This window comes from Gobio gobio, assembly GCF_949357685.1.
Source record: "Gobio gobio genome assembly, chromosome: 4".
Classification (NCBI taxonomy): Eukaryota; Metazoa; Chordata; class Actinopteri; order Cypriniformes; family Gobionidae; genus Gobio; species Gobio gobio.
Window position 1 is genome coordinate 48,343,402 of NC_137100.1, and position 16,342 is coordinate 48,359,743.

Sequence of the window (16,342 nt, forward strand, 5' to 3'; positions counted from 1 at the left end):
AGCCAATTTTCAAAAAAAGTGGAGTGTTCCTTTAAATGAAGTAATTTATATAAAAAACAAATATTATCTGTTCATGTAATCCATATGAAAACAGCGAGGGGTACAGTTCCTCCTGCGGAGCCTCATTATCTTTAATTTTACCACACCCACGCGCGCGCAAAGCGATTCACTTGCAAATCGTCCACGAGGAAGGAACACAAACCTGTAAACACCCCCATCACCTCAAAACAAAGCATCAGCTTCATCATTTTCATCGAGCTTGGAAGACACGCTGAGTTTACGTTGGATTCACCCCAGAAACAGAACAGGATTTTTGAGAATGTTTAGGGTAAACATTTCTTCGAACTTATATTAGCGTTATTGATGCATAAACTTCACATTGTAGGCTACTAGTTGAATTATTGCCAGACTAAAATGTGTGAAATTAACAGAAACATGTTGTAATATGAAATAGGTAAGGCAACCTTTCAATGCTAAATAAAGATACATGTACGACATGGGGATGTTTTTATGCTCTATAATATTAAACACAGAATTATATAAAAGTAGGGTTGCCAACTGTCCCGTATTAGCCGGGACGTCCCGTTTATTGGGCCTAAATGTCCCGTTCATGACTGTCCCGTTTATTGACTGCTACGCTGATGTAACCACTGACTAAGCCGTTCACATATGTTGCGTCTTTTGCACGCTCAAATTTGTTATTTTAAATGTAGAAATGCGCTCAAATAGAGAGCAACGCCGTCGTCATGCTCATGCGGTGCGACGTGCTCGTTTTTGCCAGCCGCGTCTATGAGCTGTTTTGCTAAATAAATAAAAAGCTTAGCAACGGCAGACGTGGCAGGAACATCTGTTTGTGTATGCATTTGTAGATTACATTGCAAACAAATCATTATGATATTCACAGTGATACTGTAATGAGAAATCCATGTTGAAAACAGTTATGTAAAAAAAATTCAGGATTCTTTGATGAATAGAATGTAAAAAAAAACAGCATTATCTGAAATAAAAAAAACGTTTGTAATTTTTGACAAGCATTCTTGCTGAATAAAATGATTCCTTAAAAATTTAAAACAAATTCTGACCCTAAACTTTTGAACGGTATTGTATAATGCTACAAAAGCTTTAGTTGGTTTGAGTGTAACAATTGACATTCATTTCTATTATGTTAAAATTCTTTTTAGGAATAAATTGTGCATTAATAAGTTGAGAAAAACAAATGTGTTTATATCTGAGTCTAACGATTCACCAGTGTGAGTGCCCCTGATCAGCACCAGAGGGCACTCCATCCCGGACTGTCATTCCATCAAAGACTACATTACCCATAATCCTTTGCTCAGACTCATCATCACTCATTGTTTACACCTGTGTCTCATTACCCCATTTACCTCACCCTTCATTCTTTGCGAAGTCTTGTTTAGTGTAACAACTGCAATTCTGAGTGTTCTCCCTGGTTTCTTGTCTGTCAGTTTTTAGATTACCTGTCTGTTCTTGGATTACTCTTTTGCCTGTGTTCCCTGCCTTGTTGTGTTTGTTTGTTTGGACTGCCTGCCTGTGTTTTGACCTTGCCTGAACTCTTGACTACGATTGTGGATTACCCTTTCAATAAAGCTGCATTAGGATTCTCAATCTTCTGTCTCAGAGCAGTGTCGTTACACTGAGAGCCTTTTATACACACACTTAACTGCAGACACTGAAATGACATACACAGTGTGGTACAGTACAAACATTTTGAGTGTCCCTTATAAATAACCAGGATTATCCCTTATTTTTGTCCCACTTTCTGTCCTTTGTTATGTTGCGTTGTAAATAAATGCAAACAATTCAAAAAGCCATTCTTTTAATCTTTTCAGATTCTTTGTTGTAGTTCCCTCACAATCATTCAGCTGGTATAGGGCCATTAGGATTAGGGGAGGGGTCTTTGTCTTTCTCAGGTGAAAAATACATAAATATTCACAATGATTCACGCCCTCCCCGCATGAGCCTTCCTGACACAAAACATCTTACAAATTTTAAATCAGTATATTGTTTTATGTGAGTGGCCAGAATAATTTTTACATCATCTTGAAGCAAAAATCCTAGCCTACGTGATCCAGTTATCAAAAGTCTTGTGAACAAATATTCAGTATGGGTTTCATGGCTTTATTGACTTTTTTTCACAAATCACGCATAAACGTAATTTTCTCAAAACTACAAACTTTTACATACATGCTGCTCACATATTATTGTAGCAGAGTTTGTGCTGAATACAGTGTAATCAGACTTTAGCCATGAAAATGATACAAGTAACAGAAAAAAAACTCAAATGTCAGGGCATGTCAAAACACATCCAGGGTCCAGAAAACAGCTCAGGGTTCAGAGGGTTAAACCATATGAGACTGTGCCTTCCCCTTTTGAGATATCTTGGTGGTCTTACAGGCCCTTCAGAGAGATCCATTTGAGCCTTTGAAGTTGGAGGTGAAGTGAACTTCTTGCTACACTAGGCTTTCCTGCAGCTGCACTTCTAGAGCTCGTAATGCAGCTCAGTAGTTGTGGTGTTTAGTATAGGGACACCTAGTGCCGCTATTTTGATACAACATTGAAAAGTGACTAACAGAAAGGAAACATCTCGGTTACTTTTGTAACCCTCGTTCCCTAATGGAGAGAATGGAGAAGTTGTGTCTCAAACCTTCCCTGAGTTGGTCATGATGCTGTCTCAGCACTTTGGCACAAACATGAATGAGTGAAGCACGCTGGCTCCCTTTATACCCGGATGTCCAGGGAGTGGCCAGACATTTCACTCGCCAATTCCATAGTAATTTTTACTGAATACATCAGAGGTGATTGGGGCTTTCAAGAGTGACCTTTATTGTTGGTATTATATTCCCACATAGTAAAATCTGTGGCCACCACACAGTCTCACATATGCCGTGGCTATAACAAAACTAGGTAAATTGATCATGTCCTCTCTCAGTCACCTTAATAACGCCTAAATGAGCTTTCCTCTCTTGTTTCACGCATTACGGAATTGGAAGACCGCGTGAGCCAGCTAGAGGATGAGCAATCCAACATCAATGCAAGACCGACCGCAGCTACTAAAGAGGATATACAACTACTGACAGACAGGTTGGCCGCAGCTGAAGATAGATCCCGTCATAACAATCTCAGATTCGTTGGGATACCGGAGGGTGCTGAGAAGAGTAATGTTACTGCGTTCCTGAATGAGCTCATATCAGCGACACTTGGCATTGATCCAACCCCGATGGGAATCGAGATGGACTGCGCTCACAGGATCGGGACGAGGTCGGAGGTGGGGGACAAAACTCGTGGTCGAACGATTGTGGCGCGTTTGCTACGATACAAAGACTGTCAAGCTATCCTGGAAGCAGCACGGGAAAAGAAACGCTTGACATGGAATGGAAAACAAGTTATGATTTACCGGATTACTCGAGGGAGACGCAAAGACAGCGAAAAGCGTTTTCACAATGCAAGAAAGCACTCCACGAGCGTAAGATCAAATTTGGTATGCTTCCTGCACGTCTGAAGATTTTCGTCAGTGGACAGAGCCCACGGGTGTTTGACGATCCAGAAAAAGCAATGGAGTATTGAGAGACGTTGAAAGGAACGTCTTTCGGCCACATTTTCAACGGGCTATGCGATCGGACGCGTTCTGATTAGGTTATGGAACCCTTAAGACCATCTATACGAAAAGTATTGGTATGTTAGATGGGGAGCTTGTGATACTGACTTATAATTACCTATCTCGGTTTTAGGTTGGGTCAAAGTACTTTAAATCACCAGCTCTTTGCGTTATAAACTCTCTGGAAACGGTCATTTGAGGTTATAATTTCTATAACTGGGGCCTGTGTTGCCGATAAATACCATTTGGGTAAAGAAATTCCTATGTTCTCTTCAATTTAATATCTGAAGCCTAATTTGCGAGTTACTCAGGGCAGTGGGCTTTTGAGCTGCCCTTGTTCCATAAGTCATGGACCTATAAGAGGCATTTTGGTTTGTTTTATTTTAACCATGTTCCTGGTTATAACGTTTGCTATTGTCAGACTGGTTCACAGTCAGCTGTTTATTGATAGCAATAAGGTTTTTTTTTTGTTTTGTTTTGTTTTTTTCTTCTTTTTTTCCCTTTCTTTTCTTTTCTGCCAATATGTACAATTTACATCGCACCATGGATCTTATATTTTAATAGAATGGCCATTTATTACATAGTAAAATATATAGAATGTAATTATGAGTAGTAGTGGGAGAACATTATGCTATTCAACCTGGAATGTGAATGGTTTGGGTTGCCCAATTAAAAGGAAGAAAATACTGGGACACCTGAAAAATAAAAAACAGGATGTAGTATTCCTGCAGGAAACACATTTTTTTTGTCCCCAGGAATCAGTTAAATTATGTAGGGATTGGGTAGGACACGTGTCCTTTAGTGCTGGATCATCTAAAAGTCGAGGAGTGGCCATATTAATTAACAAAGGTTTACAGTTCAAACTCAGGAGGGAGGTTAAAGGTGAGGAAGGTAGAATAATTATAATACTAGCAGAGATACAGGGACATACTCCAATATTGGCTAATATATATGCACCCGATGTCGAACACCCTACATTTTTCATAGACATAGAAAATAAGTTACATGCTATCGGTCAATATCCCATAATTTTGGGAGGAGACTTCAATATTGTCTTAGATCAAATCCTTGATAGAAGTAAAACAACGCTAAGTAGAGCGCCTAACTCTGTTTTGCTGGTTAAAAAAATTTGCTCATCTATGGGTCTTACAGATGTGTGGAGGTTGAATCACCCAACGGCCAGAGACTATACTTTTTACTCAGGAGCTCATAAAGTATATTCAAGAATAGACTTTTTTCTAATTTCTAGCTCCTTGCTGCCTGCCACATTATTTTGTATAATTGATAGTATTCTGTTAACGGATAATGCTATGGTTAGATTACAAATAACCCCATACCAGGAAATAGAAAGATCACAGATGTGGCGTTTTAATTCATCTTTATTAAAGGATGTAGGATTTAAGGAAGATCTCCGAATGCAGATTAGGCTATATATGGAGACTAATGTCCCCACAGCTCCCTCTGCTACAGTGGCTTGGGAGGCCATGAAGGCCTTTCTAAGGGGATTCATTATTCAATACTCCTCACATAAGAAGAAAGTCAATGCGGCTAAACTCACATATCTAGAAAGAAGAATTAAGAACATTGAAGCTAAATCAAAAAGGAGAATATCTGAATATAATTTAAAAGAATTGACCCAACTTAAATATGAATATAATATAATATTATCCAAAAAAACGAATATCTTTTGTTTAGGGCTAAGCAGACTAGTTTTGAATCGGGGGATAAAGCAGGGAAATTTCTGGTGAGGTACAGAAAGAATCCAAATCTACGATAGCAGCAATTATGACAGGGGAGGGGAACCAGACAACTAAACCTAAAGAAATAAATGATGCATTCAAGAAATTTTACATAAATCTTTATACATCTGAAAATACTGCCACAGATGAAGAGATCATTTCATTTCTTAATGAATTAAATCTCCCAAAGCTGAGTGTGTCACAACAGGAAGACCTAGATTCACCTATTAGTTCACAGGAGATACTTGATACCATTAAGGCCCTACCATCAGGTAAATCTCCCGGCCAAGAGAGGTATACAGCTGAATTTTTTAAATGTTATGCTGAAGACCTATTACCATTATTTGAAAATTTGCTGGTAGAAGCATTCGAAATTGGCAAACTACCTCCCTCCTTAAATTAAGCAATTATTACACTTATACTTAAAAAAGAAAAGGATCCGATGGACTGTAAAAGCTATCGCCCAATAAGCTTAATATCCTTTGATTGTAGACTGTTATCTAAAATACTTGCGAATAGACTGGAAAAAACACTTGGGTCACTTATCCATCCTGATCAAGTGGGTTTTATTAGACAGAGAAACTCTTCGGATAATGTGAGACGTCTTATAAATATCATGTGGTCAGTACGGGACTCCAATGATCCAACAGCAGCTATCTCTCTAGACGCTGAAAAAGCGTTTGATAGGTTGGAATGGAGGTACATGTTCCACACACTCAAAACCTTTGGATTTGGCCAAACATTTCTTAGATGGATAGAAATTCTCTATAAAAACCCACAGGCTGCAGTGAGAACAAATGGCCTGATTTCCTCGTACTTCACGCTTTATGGGGCACTCGGCAGGGCTCCGCATTGTTGCCTGGGCTTTTTTGTCTGGCACTTGAGCCTTTAGCGGCAGCTATTCGCAAGAACCAGAATATTCAGGGAGTTAAAATTAATTAATCTACACATAAACTGCTTTTATATGCGGATGATATTTTATGGCTTACTTCGGATCCAGCTAGATCTGTCCCAGCACTACTGGACATTATAGAGTCGTTTTCAAAATTATCAGGATATAAAGTCAACTGGTCGGAATCAGAGGCCCTTCCATTGACACCATACTGCCCAAAACATTTATTTCAGGTGGGGCTGTTCCAAAGGCCTACTGAAGGCATAAAATATCTTGGCATTCTCTTCCCTCACCAAATTGACAAAATAATCGAAAAAAATTTGGACCCATTATTTAATAAAATTTCATTAGATACAGACAGATGGTCCCCACTATTCTTATAATTATGGGGGAAGATCAATGTTCTCAAGATGAATTGCATTCCGAGGTTGAATTATCTGCTTCAATGTCTCCCTATTGCAATATCTCAAAAGTATTTCAAAAGGTTCGACCAAATCTGTAAAAAATATCTATAGAACGGTAAACGGGCAAGGATAAAATTAGAAAGGCTTCAGGTGTCAATTAGTAAGGGTGGCATGGGCCTCCCTAGATTATCTCTGCATCATTATGCCTTCTGCCTGAGACATATAGCTCAGTGGACACTACCACCTGAGAGAGCTCCTCCCTGGTTTGAGATAGAGCGGAACTTTCTCTCCCCACTTACTCCCACAAATGCCTTAACTAGTAATATACCATCTAAATTAAAGTCTCACCCCATCATATCCAATCTCTTTAATATATGGAAGAAGTTCTCTAAAGCTTTCAATTTCAATGTTTACCTTAATTCTGGATCTTGTATCTGGAATAACCCAAAGTTACATATTAATAAACATCCTCTACTATGGAAAGACTGGGAAGAAAAGGGTATCATTACACTAGCAAACCTATATGATAGAAATAATATAAAGCCATTTGAAAGGTTGGCTGATGAATACAACCTGCCCAGAAATAATTTCTGGAAATATTTACAAATGCGCCATCTGTTAATTTCTGTCATAGGGAAAGGGATAGAACCTCAGCACTCAAACCTTCTCTTTCAGACTACGAAAATTATGGGGTTGGGGCAAGAGGCTGCCATTTTTTATGAAATGTTATTTCAGCAGACAGTTACTGTATCTTACGCAACAATGTTAACGTGGTCGGCAGATCTGAATATTGATGTTACACATACAGAATGGGATTGCATTTGTGAAAACATTAAGAGGCTCTCAAGAGACATTAGAATCAGATTAATACAATTCAAGATTCTTAACCGCTTTTACTGGACCCCGACACGTTTGTTTATAGGCTGAAGCTGAAGAATAATGCAGATTGCTGGAAATGTTGCTTCATCTACTATGGGAATGTCCTATGATTCAGAATTATTGGCTAAAGATTCATGACCGTATTGAAAACATTACCCAACGAGTTTGGAGTTTTGTCCGAGGTTGTATGTTCTGAATGATCCACAAATGACAATGAACTGTAATGCAGCGGACTTCATTCAGACCAGTATAATGATTGGTAAAGAAATATTAATGAGAAACTGGAAGAAACCAGGAGAGCCTTCTTTCCAGGAATGGATCACTGAGTTGGCAAAGGTGACATCATTTGAAAAATTGTCTTTCAACATAAATGACAGGACGTAAAAATATCTGGCGAAATGGGGGAAATATGTGCAATATATTGCTACTAATTGAGAATTTGGTGCCTATTTAAAATTGTACATGTGATCCATGTGTTTTCTTATCACTAGTTTTTTTTAATTTATTTTTTATTATTTTTAATTTATTTATTTATTTATTATTATTATTATTCTTTTTTTCCTTTTTTTTTCTCTTTTTTCTTTTTTTTCTCTGTTGTCTTATCTTTTTCAGTTGTTTTCATTATGCATCATCACTAAAGGATATAGATTATGAGGTCAAGTGGGATGTGGACTTGATGATGACCACAATGTATCAGTGATGTATAAAAATCAATAATAAATACTAATTATAAAAAAAATAACGCCTAAATGCCACTTTAAAACAACAACAAAAGAAAACAAGATTAAAAAGGAACTGCCCACAAAACACAGAAGTTGACAGGTAACAAGGGGAACTGGTTTTGGTATAATGCACTAACAGAGTTTTAACAATAATAAAGTAAATATATAATATATATATTATTTATAATACTATGTATTATTAATAATAAGTAAAGTCATAAAGAGCTTTAGATGGTAAGATACAATTAAGAGCTTTAGATGCTTTAGATGAAGACACATCATCTAACAGAAGGTGGAAGTCAAAATTCAGTCTAAAGGAATGAGGAATAACAAGCTGTGAGTGTAGGAGATAATTACAAGACATCTGTTCACAACGGATTATTTTACAACAACTGTCTTTTTTTTTTTTTTTTTTACAGGCTTTCATACAATCAGCCCAGGGTACTGGGGTAAGAGCATATATAATTTTTTATAAAGATTTTTTCTTTCATTTTTCATTTATACTACAATGCATTTGTATTGTGAATTTCCTATTTTAAACAGCCCAGATGGAAAAGGTATTCTCTTGACTCCATGGTTGGCCCCAGTTGTATGGGAAGGAACATTTGATCCCACGTTGATTGATGCGATCTACAAACAACAAAACATCACCATAGCAACTACAGTCTTCGCTCTTGGAAAGTGAGTTCCTATCTCTCCTCTAATCTTTGAGTTGAAACAATATCAAATAAACAAGAATGCCTTTTCTATGCACATATCCCTGCAATATTTCAGCCATAAATTAATACTTGTTAGCTAAATTATGTTCATTACTTACTTACTTACTGACATATAATTTAATAATGTTTTTTTATATATCTAACGCATGTCATTCTGTATATTGAGTTGGCACACGCAATTTATGTTTCATGCTTCAGAATTTCTGGTAAGGGAACATAGTGAGCATCGATGCTCTCTTATTTTCATGGTGCATTGTGGGACCTTTTAGAGAGCGAATGTTTATGTCTACTTGAAGGATTTAGCAATTGAGACAGCCGTTAAAATGGCCGACTTCCTGATAATTACATTAAATATAAAATATAAAAAAAATACTAAAATGAAAATTATATCAATACATTATGTATAATTTAACTATAACTGTGTTAAAAACAGTCAGCTTAAGGTAGCTACAAGAAGTGATAAATGCAGTTAAAGGGGCACTTCAGTGCTGGGAAGATGAATGTGTATTTAAACTGTGTCATTTATGCAGTAGAAATGTGAAATTATTTTTGAATTTGGTGCCTTCTAGACTGAGAAAAGACAGAAAATGTATTTTTGTCTCATGTGGATGAAAGACAACAACTCCCAGAATGCACTTACTTCGTTGTCCTACGAGGCCAGTTGAAACACTCACTTTTCTCCGTACTGCTCCGTTATGAACAATGTTCCCTCTAAGCTGCGCGCGGCCGCGGACGTGCAGAAAGAATAAAATGCTGCGCAGACGATAGACACAGACGCAAAATGTGGGGAGAAATCCATTTGATTGTACAACCCCAAATCAGAAAAAGTTGGGACAGTATGGAAAACGCAAAAAAAAAAAAAGAAGTGATTTCTAAATTTACTTTGACTTGTATTTCATTGCAGACAATATGAACACAAAATATTTCATGTTTTGTCTGGTCAACTTCATGTAATTTGTAAATATGCATCCTTTCCTGTCATTCAGACCTGCAACACATTTCAAAAAAAGTTGGGACAGTAAAGCATTTACCACTTTGTAATGTTGCCATTCCTTTTCACAACACTTAAAAGACGTTTAGGGACTGAAGACACCAAGTGATGAAGATGAGTGATGTTTCAGGTGTAATTTTGTCCCATTCTTCCTGCAAACAAGTCTTAAGGTGGGCAACAGTACGGGGTCTTCGTTGTCGCATTTTGCTCTTCAAAATGCGCCACACAATCTCTATTGGAGACAGGTCGGGACTGCAGGCAGGCCAGTCAAGTACCCGTACCCTTTTCCTCCGCAGCCAGGACTTTGTAATGTGTGCAGAATGTGGTTTTGCATTGTCTTGTTGAAATATGCATGGACGTCCCTGGAAAAGATGTCTTCTTGAAGGCAGCATATCATGCTCCAAAATCTCTATGTACTTTTCAGCATTAATGGTGCCTTCACAGAAGTGCAAGTTACCTTTGCCAAGGGCACTGACAGAACCCTTGAGAGACCCTGGCTTTTGGACTTGTTGCTGGTAACAGTCTGGATGATCCTTTTCTTCTTTGGTCCGGAGCACACGGCGTCCATTCCTCCCAAAAAAATACCTGAAATACTGATTCATCTGACCACAGTACACATTTCCACTGTGTGATGGTCCATCCCAGATGCCTCCGAGCCCAGAGAAGTCGACGGCGCTTCTGGACACTGTTAACACTGGCTTCCTTTTGGCACAGTACAGTTTTAACTGGCATTTGTGAATGTAACTACGTATTGTGGAACTTGACAAAGGTTTGCCAAAGTAGTCCTGAGCTCATGTGGTGATATCGCTTATAGATGAATGACGATTCTTGATGCAGTGCCGCCTGAGGGATCGGAGATCACGGTTGTTCAGCTTAGGCTTGCGCCCTTGTCCTTTACACTGCATGAAAAGTGGGATTTTCGACCCCGTAAACGCCTGTAGACTCCCGGAAATCTCCCTAATTTTCTGCAGTTTTCGACAATTTAAAGGCAGCGAACGTCGCGTTTGTCTGTGCCACAAATTGTCGTAAATGAACCATGACGTAGGTGGAGAGCCCCCCGCAGAGAGACCGCGCGGAGGTGCGACGCCTCTAATTAGCATATGAGTAGCAGCGAAACCAGAGAGTCAACGGCCAGACTTGAATTTACTCACTCAGTATTGGCTGAGGCCACTACTTTTAAACAAGAAAAATCCCTCGTGATTGGTTGGTAGACCACTGCAAACCAATCATTATTGGTCCCCCTGGCTCATTATAAATGTAAACCCCAATAATAATAATAATAATAAATATAAATATATAATTTATGTTGTAATAATTTATGTTTTATATTAATGTTATTGTGCTATGAAGTACACTATTCATACCATCAATGAATATATTTAGAAATTATACGGACCGTGCCGTTTATTCAAAGAAAGAGCTTCATTTATAAACACACAGCTGTTCATTCAAAGAAAGAGCTTTATTGTCAAACACAACTATGTACAGTGCAGCAGTAATATCTCTTATGTTGCCCCCCAAAAACGTCAAAGATAAGTGCCCAACACATTCGGGGAACACAGGCGTATACGAGAGGGCAGTGGCCACACAATCCATCCAGACACCCCGTAAACAATGCCGTCTTCCTCGTCAGACATGAGTTCATGGTCGCGGACTTCCAAATGTCCACCTCATCCTCAGCCAGCACACTTCGTCTCGCTCTCAGCAACTGTAATACAATCCATAAAGACAATAAGCAACCTGAAAAATACTCACATTGACAAAAAACGGATCTAATATAATAAATCTTACCCTTTTTCTTCTTGATCGACTCTGAGCTAAACTTCGCAGTTTCCGCCTGCGATGTAGGTTCAGGTTGTTTGTATCTGAAGCTCCGGCGTGTCGATTCATAATACGTCTTACAGGCAGCTGGAAAACAATTACATGAGACTGGTATTAATAAAAGGAATGAGAAAAACATTAGACGTTATACTTACACACAATGTCGTCATGTTCAGCGGTTAAATCTGGACTCGCGGAAATCGCTCCAAGCAGATAAGAGAAAGACAATGATGTCACGTGTGAGCACGCAGCAGTGAGTCGTGTTTGTGGTCCAAATAGCTCAAAATGAGAGGCAACGAGAAACGCAAAGACGTGGAATCAAACCTCATCATGTTTTAAAGAAGAGTGGTTTGATTAAGTGGTGGAAATAACAGATGATGGACACAGCACGGTAACAAAACAGACATTTACAGGGTTGCCAACTATTTTACACTATTTTAGCACTAGTTTAAACGTTTCTTGGGTTAAAGTATGTGTTCGCATTCATTAATATTCACTTGTGTGTACTTATAGGTATCATTAACAGGGGCTTAGCACAAAATCCCGGGCCCTATGCATAGGCAGTTCTGATGGGCCCCCATGTTCCATGTTAAAATATATCCCAGACGTTTCAAGGGCCCTCTCTGCCCTTGGGGCCCTGGTAATCAGTACTGGTTTTACCCCCAGTCTGACGCCCCTGATCATTAAAATTATTAGGATGTAAGTTATTAACGTTTTAAAATTTCACATCGCGGGCTTAACATAATGACGGCACGTCATGGAAGAGTTGCGGAGGTTCTGCGTGCTACTCATAAAACAAAGAAGCTGACGAACAGCGGTCTTTTGAATTGGCTTTGGCCGAAAGAACGGCACTGAAGTTATTCTTATGAAAAGAAGATATGTTTGAAGTTTTGCCTACCTGATTCGTTGAAAGTCTATCAACTAACGTTAGCTTGGCTTCACCTTCTTCTTTGCTTTGGTTGGTTGTGGCGCTGTCCAATTGCGTGCAGGGGGAATTTGAAAGGCAACAGTTTATCCCGCCCCTCGGATTGAGCCCTGTCAATGGTGAGTTTCCAGAACCAACATCTTGATGTGGGTCTGGCTTGTCAGGCTAGACGGACTTAAAGGGTTAGTTCACCCAAAAATGAAAAGTCCACAAAAGTGCATCTATCCATCATATAACTGCTTCACACGGCTCCGGGGGGTTAATAAAGGCCTATCTAGCTTCCGGCAGATAGGAAAAGACATAGCGTAAGCATTTTGAAATACGAGAGGCACTACACTTTTTCTGTAAATTGAATATGGAAGGCAATCTGGTGGAATTTTTCTTACAAAAACACATTGCTTTGCTTCAGAAGGCCTTTATTAAATCCCCGGAGCCGTGTGGAGCAGTTATATGACGGACAGATGCACTTTTATGGACTTCAAAAACGATGCAACAATTCACTGCCATTATAAAGCTTGGATTAGCCAGGACATTTTTTAATATAACTCAGATTTTATTCGTCTGAAAGAAGAATGTCATAATATACCTAGGATGACTTGAGGGTGAGTAAATCATGGGCTAATTTTCATTTTTGGGTGAACTATCCCTTTAATAGCATGTAATTTATTTTTCATTTAACTGTTATCCCACATTAGCCCCAAAACGCTATTTATTGTTTATAATTTCACATTAAAACATTAAAAAATGTAAAAGCTTAGACTGTTTAATATCAAAAGCAGGTTTGGCAATTTGGCATGAGATTAAGTTGGGCAGAGTGCAGTGGTGGAATGTAACGAAGTACAAATACTTCGGTACTTTACTTAAGTAAATTTTTCACGTATCTGTACTTAAGTACAATCAATAGTGCATACTTTTTACTTTTACTTCGTTACATTTTGCAGCAATTATTATACTACTCTACTACATTTCTACAACGTTCCGTTACATTTTCGTTATTTTCGCTAGCCTCACGAGGAGAAATGGAAACAAACCAGCGCCGCTCACAGAGAAACTGCAGTCGCATACTGTAGGATTGATTCAAAATGTTACTTTTTTATATTTATAACATATAATACAGTTAAAAACATCAAACGACCAAGAGTGTTGTTTTCCTGAATACCATCACGACTGAAAATGTGTCACTGATTTCATATGACACTGACAGTTCCATAAACAATTAATTAACAAAAAGTCACTTACATTTTAGATGCAATTTATTAACTGTTTTTGTACTATTTCAGCAGCGAAAATAGTTCCAAACAAAGATCACAGCAGAACCATGACACATCTCACAGCAACAGCGTGTTACTGAATGATTCAGCGTTTGAACAAATCGACTCAATGATTCACTCATTAAGACCTGCGCCACCTACTGCCAGTTTAGTTTCATGTTTAAACATTCTTTCCAACATTTCTGATTTGTATTCAAATTTTTTTTTAAAACAATCTCATAACATTTAAATACGTCAAAGCTGATTGAACACTGGTGCGAATATTGCTTCAGAATAATGATATTTAATTCTGCAGATCATCCTGATAGACAACCAGAATTGTAAGTTAGATTGTAAACTGAGCCACAGATGGTAAGCACAATTACATTAACCCAAAACTAACTTAATTAAAATGCCACAGCCCATACAGTTTTTTTATTTTTTATTATTAGAATAGACATTAAGAGAATAAATTATTAAGTTGGCTTGAGAAAGCCAACTTACTGAAATCCTTATAAACTTATTATTATTATTTTTCTGACTCAAATTTCCAACTGCTACTCCTCCTAGAGCTTTAACTCTACAAACTCCAAACTTGGTACAGACCTTCGGACTAGTCTGACTCGGTGTGCTATATCTTTTCAGACTGATTTTAATTATGGTTTTCTTAAAAATTAATATTCAAAATCATAAAAATCCCATAGACTTTCATTGACCGAAGGTTCATGACTGTTTGAACTGTTTAAGTTAAACTGCAAGAAGCCATTGATACTCAATTAAGCTTTAAATTACCTATCTATCTATCTATCTATCTATCTATCTATCTATCTATCTATCTATCTATCTATCTATCTATCTATCTATCTATCTATCTATCTATCTATCTATCTATCTATCTATCTATCTATCTATCTTCAAACTATCTATCTATCTATCTATCTATCTATCTATCTATCTATCTATCTATCTATCTATCTATCTATCTATCTATCAATCAATCAATCTATCTATCTATCTATCTATCTATCTATCTATCTATCTATCTATCTATCTATCTATCTATCTATCTATCTATCTATCTATCTATCTATCTATCTATCTATCTATCTATCTATCTATCTCTTATCGTCTCTTTCTTTCATTCTAACTAATCCATCTTTCTTTCTTTCATTCTAACTAATCCATCTTTCTTTCTTTCATTCTAACTAATCCATCTTTCTTTCTTTCTTTCTTTCTTTCTAACTAATCCATCTTTCTTTCTTTCTTTCTTTCTTTCATTCTAACTAATCCATCTTTCTTTCATTCTAACTAATCCATCTTTCATTCATTCTAACTAATCCATCTTTCTTTCATTCTAACTAATCCATCTTTCATTCATTCTAACTAATCCATCTTTCTTTCATTCTAACTAATCCATCTTTCTTTCTAACTAATCCCTCTTTCATTCTAACTAATCCATCTTTCATTCATTCTAACTAATCCATCTTTCTTTCATTCTAACTAATCCATCTTTCTTTCATTCTAACTAATCCATCTTTCTTTCTAACTAATCCCTCTTTCATTCTAACTAATCCATCTTTCATTCATTCTAACTAATCCATCTTTCTTTCATTCTAACTAATCCATCTTTCTTTCATTCTAACTAATCCCTCTTTCTTTCTAACTAATCCATCTTTCTTTCATTCTAACTAATCCATCTTTCTTTCATTCTAACTAATCCATCTTTCTTTCACTCTAACTAATCCATCTTTCTTTCATTCTAACTAATCCATCTTTCTTTCTTTCTTTCTTTCTTTCTTTCTTTCTTTCTTTCTTTCTTTCTTTCTTTCTTTCTTTCTTTCTTTCTTTCTTTCTTTCTTTCTTTCTTTCTTTCTTTCTTTCTTTCTTTCTTTCTTTCTTTCATTCTAACTAATCCATCTTTCTTTCTTTCTTTCTAACTAATCAATCTTTCTTTCATTCTAACTAATCCATCTTTCTTTCTTTCATTCTAACTAATCCATCTTTCTTTCTTTCTTTCATTCTAACTAATCCATCTTTCTTTCTTTCTTTCATTCTAACTAATCCATCTTTCTTTCTTTCTTTCTTTCTTTCTAACTAATCCATCTTTCTTTCTTTCTTTCTTTCATTCTAACTAATCCATCCATCTTTCTTTCATTCTAACTAATCCATCTTTCATTCATTCTAACTAATCCATCTTTCTTTCATTCTAACTAATCCATCTTTCATTCATTCTAACTAATCCATCTTTCATTCATTCTAACTAATCCATCTTTCTTTCATTCTAACTAATCCATCTTTCATTCATTCTAACTAATACATCTTTCTTTCATTCTAACTAATCCATCTTTCTTTCTAACTAATCCCTCTTTCATTCTAACTAATCC

The 16,342-nt window shown here is 37.0% G+C and overlaps 1 protein-coding gene across 1 annotated transcript in view; it reads left to right on the top strand.

The window, feature by feature from the left end:
• Window positions 1-16,342, top strand: part of LOC307124501 (globoside alpha-1,3-N-acetylgalactosaminyltransferase 1-like) — a 120,643-nt gene that overhangs the window by 74,607 nt on the left and 29,694 nt on the right. The window contains exons 5-6 of the mRNA XM_079813734.1: window positions 8,672-8,701; window positions 8,796-8,933. Coding sequence (XP_079669860.1) covers window positions 8,672-8,701; window positions 8,796-8,933 — 168 coding nt within the window. The remainder of the gene's footprint in view (window positions 1-8,671; window positions 8,702-8,795; window positions 8,934-16,342) is intronic.